The 12,706-nt window shown below is 40.6% G+C and overlaps 1 protein-coding gene across 5 annotated transcripts in view; it reads right to left on the minus strand.

Annotated features, from left to right (window-relative positions):
• brpf1 (bromodomain and PHD finger containing, 1) overlaps positions 1 to 12,706 on the minus strand; it is a 69,384-nt gene that overhangs the window by 8,529 nt on the left and 48,149 nt on the right. For 4 of the 5 annotated variants that reach the window (XM_080854147.1, XM_080854148.1, XM_080854146.1 and 1 more), the window contains 2 exons: positions 11,791 to 12,069; positions 5,771 to 5,918 (listed from right to left, as the gene is read on the minus strand). In XM_080854147.1, the coding sequence (XP_080710273.1) occupies positions 5,771 to 5,918; positions 11,791 to 12,069 (427 nt within the window). Of the gene's footprint in view, positions 1 to 4,303; positions 4,369 to 5,770; positions 5,919 to 11,790; positions 12,070 to 12,706 lie in introns of those variants that run through there. The other variant, XM_080854150.1, reaches the window with a different exon arrangement.

Genomic DNA, 12,706 nt, shown 5'->3' on the forward strand with positions numbered 1-12,706 from the left:
AAGAACATAACTACAAGGAACAATAATGGGCCCAGCAGGTAACTTCATGTCAAGAGCATGCTTATAAGCTCTCCTACCAAGTTTTATAACATTTAACCAAAGAGAAGATAAGACATAATTTCTTGTGTGACGGCTTCATCAGACAAGTAACCAGATGGCAAGTTATCACATGTGTTTGTTGCCCCTTCAAAGCCCTGAATGGGAGATGCAACTAGTCACTAGGTCAGGGGACTTTTACTTTGATTCACTGCCAAGAGGCTCATCATTTGGATGTGGGCACAGAAAGAAAAGAGTTGAATTTGGGAAAGAAAAAGCAGGAAACCAAATATTATATTATATATCGGACTCATCCAAATGAGAACTTTTGTGTGGAACTATTTTCAAACACAAAGACCAAATCGGGTTCAATGTGTGAGGTGCAGAAAATGGCTCCTGCTGCATGTAGGCCACCTCAGGAGACTTGAAATAATTCTTGCAGACAAAGGTCTCAGATTTAGTGTGCTCAGTCAAAGGTCTCAGATTTAGTGAGCTCAGACAAAACCTATGGTACGTCAGCATTATTTTTACTGATGTGATGAGAAAAAGACACTTTCTATAAATGTTTACTATTATGTTCACTCAAAGCTCAAAATATGTTTTTACGTATAGTTTTGCGATCATTTTCAAACTCATTTTGATGTATGGCATATGTGATATTTGACACTTGTCAATCCCACTAGTCGTTTAGGCTATGCAGAGTTCTGTGGTCCAGGACAGCACACCCCGCGAAAATGTAAGAAAAGCTTTCAAAGCATGACATTGCTGATCTTTTAAAGACACCATTTGAGTTAGCCTACAACTTGGCTGGTTCACTTTGGATATGAAATGTATCCATAGAAGAAATCTACTTCGCCTTGAACACTGAATGACAAAGGTGTGTCCAGAACCTCGATTTGTGTGAACAATCTTGAAGCCATTGACCCTTTTGACGTGGTTTAGGAGCTGTATATAGTAGGATTTTCATGAAAACCGGCAGGCCAAAACTCAGACACAGTCTCTCTCAACCAGCCAGTCAGCTACTGGAGAGAATGATCAGGAGTAGGAGGAATGGGTCAAGTTGCCCAACAGCTCAACGAAACAGCATCGACCATGGGGCCAGAAAGTAAGATAGTTGAAGTTGATTTTGATATGGAGAAGCGTGACAATTATATTGCTAGATGTGCTATTTTAGTTCTTCAGTCCAACACAGTTGTTAATGCAACACCTTTCTCAGGAAGGTAACTTAATACATTTATAATAACAGTAAACTTAACAGATTAACTTACCTTTGGCATTTAATACAAAACAAACATAAAATTTGGCTTAAAAAAGTTTAACACCAAAACATGGGTAGCTATCTAGTTGAGTACAAATCAAGTTAATATGTAAATCACTTGTTTATGTTGCAGACAGTGAAAATATATTTAACCTGCAAGAGTTACTGTGCGCAATACTAACTACAAAAAAACTAAAAATGCATTTCCATGTATTAACCGCAGAGCTGCTGGAAATAATGGTATTATTTTCTCTGCATTGGCATATTGATGCCTCCTCCTCTGGGAGATATCCCATTGTCTTCCATAACTCTAGCGCACAGCTGATATTAGTTGGCCTGTGTAAGTATGAGGCTTCTCTCTTGGTGTATCCTCATACCCTACAAATATCCTGGTAGGGCTTATAAACTTAACAAATGTGTGTTTGAAAAGGGCAAACCCCTTGAACCTGTTTACTACCAGAGGCGCATACATGCACACACAGTGAGTGTGTTTTAAAATGTCAGGGGGTGAATAGACAAATGTGATTATTTTTCTATTCAAATTAAAAAATATGCTAATTAAGTTATTCACTCAACTTCAAGAACAAATTAGCTGATTCTAAATATCAGAGCTAGGCAGCATCATGGTGAACATCAGAGAGCATTTGTGAATGTCAATATGTAGGAGACATTGAAGGACTGACTCGGGTTTGGAGGCAGAGAAGTAGACCATACGAGCACCTACAAATACACACTGGGCTTGACACAAAATTGAGCCTGTGTGATGCCACAAAACTGTTTTCAGCTCTAGTCGTCCTGTCTTCATTTCAACAACAACGCTCATGGAGTCCAGCCGACTCTAATCCAGTTAGCTGAATTAACACACGCTAATACATACACATTGCACTTGCATACAATCGCGCACGCATACACATACATGAAGATACATACGGAAAGGAGGCTAGGACACCAAGTGTGGTTTCCAACATTTATTGAGTAAACCGAGAAACTCGTGGAATGGATTACCAGCTGTTTGGGGTGTTCATTGTTCGTGACCTCGTCTTGATTGTCGGTGCAGCGGCTAAGAAGCGCCACCAGAACCAGGGGGAACTAATATACGGTTCCTAGCTTAATCAGAGTGGTGATGGCCTGTGATGACTGTCAGAACAAGAGAAATGGTTTGGCCAACCCATTTAAGTACAATGTCTTATTTTACAGGCCGTGTATTAGATAGATATTATTCTAATCATATATTTAGCACAATGAGAATACTGTGTTGGTGTTTCAGGAGTTATATTGTGAACTGAAACGCTTATTGATTATTGTGTGTACCCCTCCTTTTTATATGGTGCTGACCACCTTTCTATACATGTGGATTTATTCTGTCTTGAAGTTAGTCTTGGTAAGGTATGTGCATATGTGGGAACTGCTGATGGTTGACCACTTAGTACAGGGGTTTTCAACCAGGGGACCGCGGCCCCCTTGTGGTGCGCGACGGCATTGCAGGGGGTCCGCGAAATGAGCCTATGTTGATCAGTTGAGCATACGCATATTATTTGTAACCTACAGTCTTGCGCGCAAAGTTAACAAGCATCTGCAGTAAAGCAAGCCTATGTGTATTTTTAAAGTTTAGTTAGTATACTTTTGGTGAACGACTGAAGTTATCTACTGTCCTTAGCTAACATTTCGTTCTAACATCGAGTTAGCTGGTCATATGCACCAATGGATTGTTTTTAGTGAGAAGAGTGACAGAGGGACAGGCTGACAAACACGCACGGACACACACGCACAAACGTACACACACACACGCGTACGCACACACGAGCAGGCAGGAACATCAGTGGGCCGCGGATTACTTCCTAGTCAGAATGGTGGGCCCTGGGACAAAACCAGTTGAAAACCCATTACTTAGTAAATTTAGCATACTTAGCCTGCGGTGCTCGCCCGCTCACCTATGGGGCTCGCCTGCGCGCGCCACGTAAGGTTTAATGACAAAATGGACCACCCCTTAAAAAATCCTAGCTAAAAGCCTGTGTGGAAGGGACACACGGTGGCCACAGACAGCTACGACTGCTCCTGCTCTTTTTCAACAGCTCAAGCAGAAAAAAACACCAGTGTCTGGCACTGATTGTGTTAACAGGAAAGACATGCCCCTTTAACTCTGCGTTTGAAATTGAAAATTGCAGCCTTCAGACCCTCCTATGTTTTTTTGAGAAACATCCAATTCTAATGGTGTCTTTACAAAATGCTGACACAGTCAATATCGTGATAAGAAAATGAGTGCAGGGCATGGGTCCTGCTAAACTTAAGTGTGTGGAGGACTACAATTGTTTCATGGGATCATGGAGATCGATGGAATGGCCGAATAGATATGGAGGCCCAACCCATTTTGGGACACGTCATTTGAGAGTGTATTTGTCAAGGGAAGAAATGATCAGCAAATTCTGAGATTGTGTGGTGGAATAATATTCCCACTTTGGATGTTATTGCATGGAATGACCCGATTGTGGTGCTTCTGTGTATTATGACTGGGTACAGTAGTCCTTTTTGTTTATATGTATTATGTTTATATGACTGGGTACAGTAGTCCTTTTTGTTTGACTTTTATTAAATTCACGGCATTAAACAAACATTATCCATGGCGTAGTCTAAAAACAATAATGACTTGTTACTTCTATTTATGTCACATAATATAACTGAGGTAGGAGATTAAAAGCTACCCAATGAGCTCCATTTTCAACAAAGTATAATTTCTTGAAATGGTTGCAACAGAATGCAGAAAGAGAATGCATTTAGGTCATGTTCAAGATCATCAACAGAATAATAGTTTACAACCTCCCACATGCACTCCCCATCCAGGTAATGGTCTCTGCAGCGTTTTATGCATTGGGTTCTTCGCACCCATGATCACTCTCTCTGGGATATCTTTGAGAGGCTTCAGTATATCTACACATGCAGTCATGAGTAGCCTCACATCATGCAAATGAATGCATTAATATCCACTCACACCCCTTTTTCAGTTTCACTCACCTGTTGATATTTACGGGGGGCTTTTGGGTGCAATGTGTACACCCAATAGAGTTTGTTTCCTCTCTCTAGAGTCAGAATAGAGGATAAAAAGACATGTATAGAGGATGCAATTTCAATCTAATTCACGTTTAATACCATGGTTTCCTGAGATGAACTTAATGCTATTGAAGTAAATGCATAAGACCATCCCTTTGCATCACCACGTGATGCCAATATGGGGTAAGGAACGAGACTACTAATAAACCTAGATTCCACCACAATTTTTTTATTTTCCTAGTACTTAGCTCAGTCCCCTGCAGATAAGTTTAGATTATTTAATTGACCATCACATGGTACGCATATTTTGACAATTTACTTGCTAAGTCAATTCTGTGAATGTTTCCTTTATTTTTGCTGGGGGTCCCGGCCTGGAACACAGAACTTCATATGGCATATCCTGTATGGCAAGTGGGAATGCCACATATGTTAATCTGTCTTTCGTAAAAACATACTTCAACAAGGTATAAAGGTATGAAAGGTATAAAAATATACCTAAAAAAGTGGAAACCTGTTGCATAGTATTGGTTTAAACAGCATGTCATAGCAACCTCACAGCATAGATTTATTCCGAGCAGCCATTACCTTCTTTGGATGGGGTAATGCCACTTACTGTTTTTTCCTGTTAAGTGAGTCATCCCATGATGTGCGTGTAGGAGTTATGAGCTTGGTACTATGTGGTTGTGAGTGTGTGGTTGACATCAACGGAGCACAACAGTTAAAGGGATAAACCAATATTGGGATAAATAGCTTGTAGTTTGTGGATGAATTATGATAAATATGATTTTGGATCTACTGATTAATGAGCATATTTGCATAGGATAGTGCAAAAAGTGAGCCTGGGTGCCAGACCGAACTAAGCCCGCCCACAACATTTGAGGCCGGGAAGTTCGGTCTGGCATTGCTCCGTTGGGGAGAAACTATCTCCGATCAAAAATTAGTTTGTACCAATCAAATTGTCAGGGCGGGCTTTATTAGATGATGGACAGATGACCAACAGTAACGTAATCAACCACGTCATCAAAGAGCGCTTGGGTTGAATTCATTTTCAACAAACATGGCTGCCGTTGGCGAGCTGATTAGCTGATTTGTTGTAGGTCTAGGTTTTTTCCTGGTTCGATTGAAACACGCATCATAATCACAGCCCAATGGAGCAGTATCAGACTCATATTCTGACTAGAATTGTATTACAACGTCAGGCTAGCAAAAAGTATGTTCCACCAAGTAAAAGATTCAGTATGAGAGTTAGCAACGCATGGTCTTTGTAAGTATCTTCCTGGAAGAGTCTCTGGGCGTTTATTTTAGGTATTTTGTGCTGCATACAATCTGCCTTGGCTTTTAGTTGTTTGCATGTGTATGTGTGAGTGCGTTGTTTGCATGTGTATGTGTGAGTGCATTGTTTGCATGTGTATGTGCAGGTGCATTGAGTACCTGGTCCTGTCAGAGGCCGCGCTGCTGCTGCTACTGCTGGTGGAATCAGAGTCTGAACTGGAACGTGGGAGACTGCGTTCATTGCGGTATACACGGAAACTCTCAGTCACAGGCTGGCTGCCACCATCAAAGCCATTGCTAGGCAAACCTGTGTACAATAACAGGAATGTCACAATGATCATTGTTTAATTCATTCATAACATATGTCATCTTCAAATCAGAAAGTTTGGTTTGGATACAAGGAAACAGAATAACGATTAGGCAAACTAGATAGATAAATTACTTGAGCAAGATTTGCATTCAATGTAGTCACTCAATGCAAGGGCTGTTTCACTGTTGGAATATTGTGCTCCCCCACCCGTGCCACCTCAGACGTTTAATGAGCTCTTTTAAGAGGGAGAAAACATTGTTTGAGACAAACTTAACATGTATAAGGCACTGGAAAGTGCAAGTGAGATAATGTTGCCAACGAGTGTATTAAGGCAGTGTTTTTCAACTAGGGCTGCAACTATCGAATATTTTTGGAATCAAGTATTCTATCGAGTATTCCATCGATTATTCGAGTAATCGGATAAAAAGTACTTTTGCGTTTTTAAACAACAATATCAATAGTGCGTCCTGCAATCAGGTTCAAGCATGCCAATCGCTACGAATATCAACGTGCACTCACATGTAGCTCAAATACACCATCTATCACAGTAGTAACTTCATGAAAACCTTTACTTTCATAAGGTACCCACACAATGCCTCGCATACATCTTGAACAATGATGATTTAAGCACTCGATACGTAAACTGAAAACTAAACTGAGGAAGCTGCACGCAGACGGCATTGCTAGGCAACGTCCCTATTGACAGAGAGTCTTCCACAGTTAACGTGCGGAAAGGCATTTTACGGCTGGTCTCTTGATTCTCCGCCATCGCTCCACCCTAAATCTTTGAATGCGCGTGTGTCAATATTAACAGTCCGTATTTAACAATGATACCGGAGCATGATATGAATTATATGATATAAAACTAAGCCTATTTGCCTCGAACATTTTTTGTAACAGAATTATTCGACTTACTCAAGTAGATGTTTCAGCCCTATTTTCAACCTTTAACACTTAAGACACAGAAAAAAATCTCCCGGCACACCAACAACCGGAAATTATATGAAAATCAAACCCAAACATCGTTTCAGCATGAGCATAGTATACTCTAAGAAATCAGGGAAACACATGTTCTATTTTTTGTTTTTTAATAAACTTATCATCCTAATGCCAAGATGGCAAGGGCTTTTTGCCCAGGTACAGATGATTTTAGACAGGCTGCATTACCGCCACACACCTGTAGAACAAAAGACATGCCATTAGAACAACAGCTGTCATGGTATATGAACATCGATCTCTTCGCACAAGGCCGCGTGTTGACTTTTTCTTGCCGTTTTTGGGCGAGATGAAACATCTGAAGAGTACCCCTTCCGACGTGTTGTCGCCAGAGGGAGGCCATGGAACGAAATCCATTTATTTTGTCCGTGCTTGTGAGTGGGTTTTTGTCATGGCCTTGCATTCTTGAGTTGAGGTCATTGAGATATCCAAAAATGTTTGCAAGGTAAGCAAGTCTTGCGCTCCACTCGTCACTTCAAAGCAGCTGGGCACCATCGAACTTCTCATCCTCAGGTTCAGTTCCTTTCTCAATTCGTAAATGCAAGCTAGAACTTTTCACAGTGACAACCATCGGACCTCTGTATGGAGCAATAAGGCATTATGCTCTGCTCCCATCTCCTCATATAAAATTGAAAACAGGCGGCTTTTTAGTGGTTTTCCACCATGCTCACGACTCTTCCCAACACACCGGCTAGCTCTGCTGGTAGTGTTTTAGCAAAATAGTGCCTCTCGGTGTAGAAAGCAGTGGGTGAGCACAACATCTGGGTTTTTCTCTCTCTCACTGCTCACGAAGCCTTTGATACGCCCGACCATGGCTGCAGCTCTGTCGGTGCAAACACCCACACAACTGTCCCACTGAAGTCCTCCTTGGTTGAGATACTTCGATGGGACTGAGAAGATTTCCTACCCTGTCGTTTTTTCGGGCATTGCCTGGCACAAAAGAACATTTTCGCATATAGAAGCTCCATCACGGTCTACATTACATAAAGCGCACATTATCCAGGATTTGGGTATGGCCACTTATATCTGGTGACTCATCGAGTTGCAAAGCAAAACTTCCTGCTGCAGCATATCTTCTCCAAACCAATAGCCTACTCTCGATGTCAGCAGACATGTCATCAATACGTCTCGCTATGCTTCTATCTGAGATGGGAACATACTTTAATGCAGTTTATATGCGGTGTGGTTAATAGTCTGGAAAATGTGGTATATATGTGCAAAAAGCACAGTGCCGTGTAAAATGTTATAACACGGGTAGATGAAATCAAGCATTCTGATTGAGTCACAGGGTGTGCTTTATTCAGCGATAAAGGTACTGTACGACCTGTTTACATTTACCTGAGCGTTCCATATCAGTGCGCACTCAAAAATAACAGTAGATTTCGAAATCGAACCAAGATGACACTGGTTGGGAGCCTGTAAGTGGAAAATATTTTATGTGAATTAAGCTATCTACACGACTTTTTATATGTCTACATTGACTCGGTTAGTTTTTTATGTGCTACACGAATGTTGTAGAGTATTGTAGGTCTTAACTGAAGCTCTCAAATATTATTTGAAGGTTGCTGCTTACGCTTAGACCACAAATCCATTGAAACACATAGTAGCTAGCTAGCCTCGCTGCTAATAAGTATAACGTTGCTCTCACACTCCTCCCTCATTGAGGCAGAGTTAGTGGCGATATGCAAATCAATATTAACTATTTACTAACCGAGAGTGAGGTCATGCAGGGACACATCAGACTGAGGCTGTAACGTATCTACCGAGCGATAGCGAGGTTGATACGGCACAGCCGAAGTCTGATATATAATAAGTTCTTTATTATATGGCATTTTTAGCTCTTTTCATTTTGAGAATAAATGGTAATTGTAAATAGAAAACATGTCGTTTTGTTCAGCTCTCAAGTCTTCTCACGGCACAGTGTGTTTCAGGTGTTGCCTAGCAAACAATGACTTGCTAACTTCAAGTTACAATGATCAATAGAAAACGGACAACAGGGCTCAGCTTAAATGGCTTTAATTTACAGTTAAACACAAGGTTTTCAAACTATAGTAGTCAAGTCTTCATCATCACTTTCAATAACACATTTTCGCTGCTTGTGAATTGTACTGACCTGTACTAAGTCCTATAAAGTATTCCCTGATATCAAAATGTTTGGGAATTCTTGAGTCATTATTCTTCAACTGTCATCAACTGTCATGGTACCCCGACATTCAACTGGTTTCCTGTTCTCAGATAATTTCATAATAGGAGTCCTGATTCTATCACTACTTATAATAACATGCTCATGGCTGTTGATATATCGCTAATTTTTAAGGATGGAATGTTTAGTACTTGGTGCATGGTATCGCTCATTATAAGATGATGTTACTGGAGGGCAATAAGAATACTTATCAGACCGCAGACCGGCAAGGACGTCAATACGCGGCTGGCATGACTACCCATTAGCCAATCAGAATGCTTGTACTGACGTTGCCATATAATAAAAACAAATATTAACAAAGTTTAAAGTGTCCCATTGTTGTTTTTGTTATTTTAATGGCAACTTTTTCAAAAGAGCAATGTGAATGAATAAAATGGTGCGAGATCAACGTTGATCTCCTAGCTAATCATCAACAAACTTTTGGTCCTAGGCTTACAGATGTGATGTTCCCAATGCTGTTTGTCTGTTGCATAGCAACAGCCACACAAAGGGGGACTATTTTCTCTAGGCTACTGAAATGCGATACACAATGTTTGGTGGCTACAACTTTTTTGTGCTGAAAGGCAGCTTACTATTTATAATTTAATTTGACTTAATATTTAAAATGTCGCTGGCAACCGTGTTATAAAAGCAATAAGGTACTCGAGTCAGTACTGTATTGTCGGGCCTACTGCGCGTCGGGCATAACCCCACCCTCGAACAAGTACATTATTGACGATACAGTACTGCCTCTCGAACCTTATTGCTTAAATATACTTCAGATAAGAAATATACTTCAGATAAATCGTACCCGCGACCCTTATTTGCTAACAGACTCTGGTACTTGGTGCACCCCTGAGTTGGAAAACAGCTTCCACACCGGCGAAACTGATGGATCAAACAGGCCATCAGCTTTAATGTGAAAACACCCTAAATAAGCTTGGGCTGAAACCCTGAAAGGGCAGTTAGCCTTTTTGCACATTTTTCAGATATCTGCCACAGTTCCAGTAAGTTCCATTCCATTAAATACTAACAACTAGTAGTTGTATTAGTACTACATTACATTAACTACTTATTAGTAGTAGTAGTAGTAGTCTTAGTACGGCATAACATTACATAATAATTACTAGTAGTAGTATTAGTACTACATTCCAGTGTTTCCCCTACCATTCCCTACTACCATCGCCCGGGCCCCCCAACTGCACCACCTCACCTGCCCCCCCTGGAATGTCAAGTTAATTTTGATCAATTTTATTTTCTATAAAGCGCCAGATCACAATGGAAGTAATTTAAGGTTACCTTTCCTATACAGGTCTGTAGCTTGTTCTTTTATTAAACAAAAAAATAGCCTTGTATTATTTATTGTATTTAGACAACGCATGTCAATTTTGTCTCTAGATGATCGCGCATTTACAATTGTCCTCTGCTCTCTGTATCGCGCAAGGCGGATAGTCGGATAGGCGCAAGTCCCATACCCCTTCAGACATTCAATCTCCAGCTACATTCCCTATCCCCCATCCCGTTTTTTTTTTTTCCATGTCTGTAACCGCCCCCACACTCCCTCCCCAGCATGCATATTCAGCCTATAACACTTGAAACTGGGAAATTGTCAGGGCCTGTAGGGACAATGATTTTTCGTTTAAAAAAAGTAGTTTTCCTTTCACATTGGCTTAAAATGAGTGAATAATGCTTGCCACAAGTGACACAAACCTTCTAAGATTGTTGTTTGCCAGCCATCAACAGAACAGAAGACAAAAAAAAACATTATTTGCAGGCGATTGGGAAGATGAGCGAATTAATGTGACAAACTGTGGCAGAGGTGTGTGTGTCAACTGTTGAACGGGGGGCGTGGCGGGGTATTTTTGGCCATGCAATTTGGCTACTCAGACTATTTAAGATTTCATGTCTATTTATAGCTCAGTTTGCAAATGTAATGGGCTTTTTCAATCTAAAAACGGCAATCACATTTTCTTCCCGCGTACCCCCTGAACCACTTTGCATACCCCAGTTTGGGAACCGAGGACTTATTGTAATGGAAGGTCACTTTAACTTCAACTTAGCAAGTAGTATGTTGCTCTGCAACACCTGAAACTTTAAAGTTATCTTTGCGTGAACTATAAATTACCTAATACCTTATTAGTAGCTTTCAAGAATGAGATTCCCTCCAAGCTGTTTTTGGAGTAGAATGCTATGTCAAAATCCTATAGGAACAGCTGAACTGTATTTCAGTCTCTTTAATAGATGGCAGATGTACTTGACTATTTAATGACTATTTACCATGAGCTTGAGTGTCAGGCACATCCCCAATTACAAAATGGAAGGTATATTTGTAAAACCAGGTTAATTTAAGGCTGAAGAAAATGTTTTTAGTTTTTGTTTCACTTGAACTTTGTATATTTCAATTTCACATGAACTTTGAACTAAAGTTGGAGAAGGGCTTCATTTTTTCTTTACATCCCTAAAACATGCCGTATTAACAGGGTGAGTAGACTTTTTATAAACTTTATTTTCTAGGGTGGCTTTCTTTAATACTTTTTTTAAGGTATGTCTTTCATGTGATTTTGGCTTTGTGTTGTCCTTGCTTTGTTGTGGTGTTTTATTGTACACGGTGATTCCCCTTGAGCACTGTGTTATGAAGTTCATTCCCATTATAATTTCAACAGAAAACAAATAACTGTTGAATACACATACCAGGAAGAGGGCCATCGTTATCGCTCTCACTCTCAGAGCTGGAGCTTGTGCGAGGACTGCGCATTTTCTTCTTCTGACGTAGAGGGTTTAGCAATGGTAGTTGTGGTGGCCCAACTGAACAGCTCACACCTGAAGACCCTAGGTGCAGTGAATCACGGTTCTTTGGTGGCCGTCCAGGTCGTTTGGGTGGCCCACCAACTCTGGGGTTCTTCTTGGAGAAAAGGACAGAGGTCCGGCGGCCCACTTCTGGAGCCAACACAGACGAGGAGGTACTCATGTCTAAAAGGCAGGACAGACATATAGAAAGACACATTTAGAGATTAAAAAACATACAGTCGTTGTCAAAGGAATGTTAGAGCACCCTTCAACAATCACTGCAAAAGGCCAGGTGTAAGGTGTTTCCTTGGTTGAATGACAAATGACCAACAGTAAATGTATTATTATTATGTCAATAGTGGCTGGTGGACTTTCCTGCCTAAGTGTAATGGAACAGACAAGCAGCAGAAGGTAAGAACATTCCTCCCTATTTGAATTATCGGAGTTGAAATGATCTCTGCATGCATCTGGTCTTTCACTTTAGTTAGCTTGCTGTTTTTTCACATTCACAATTACCCGAAGATCATTTTGTACCAAACATGGTGTCAAACTATGGACAGTCAGCTTCAGCATCAGGTACCCCATTACTGTTTTGAAGTTCTGGCCAAAAAGACGATACCTCCATAGACTACAACTGAACAGTGTGATTTTTTTCTGACTAACTAAAAGAGGTTACAAAACAAGTTCCATTCGGTTACCCTTCATTATATTGCAAATGTTTGTAAAATTCAAACAGGTGATTTAGTCTTAGTGCCATTCTCTGCTTAAAGCAGCAATACGGAGTTCTGTTCCAAAACTTGTCAGCTAACTACCTAAAAGG

Source organism: Sprattus sprattus (genome assembly GCF_963457725.1).
Source record: "Sprattus sprattus genome assembly, chromosome: 16".
In the NCBI taxonomy this organism is placed as follows: Eukaryota; Metazoa; Chordata; class Actinopteri; order Clupeiformes; family Clupeidae; genus Sprattus; species Sprattus sprattus.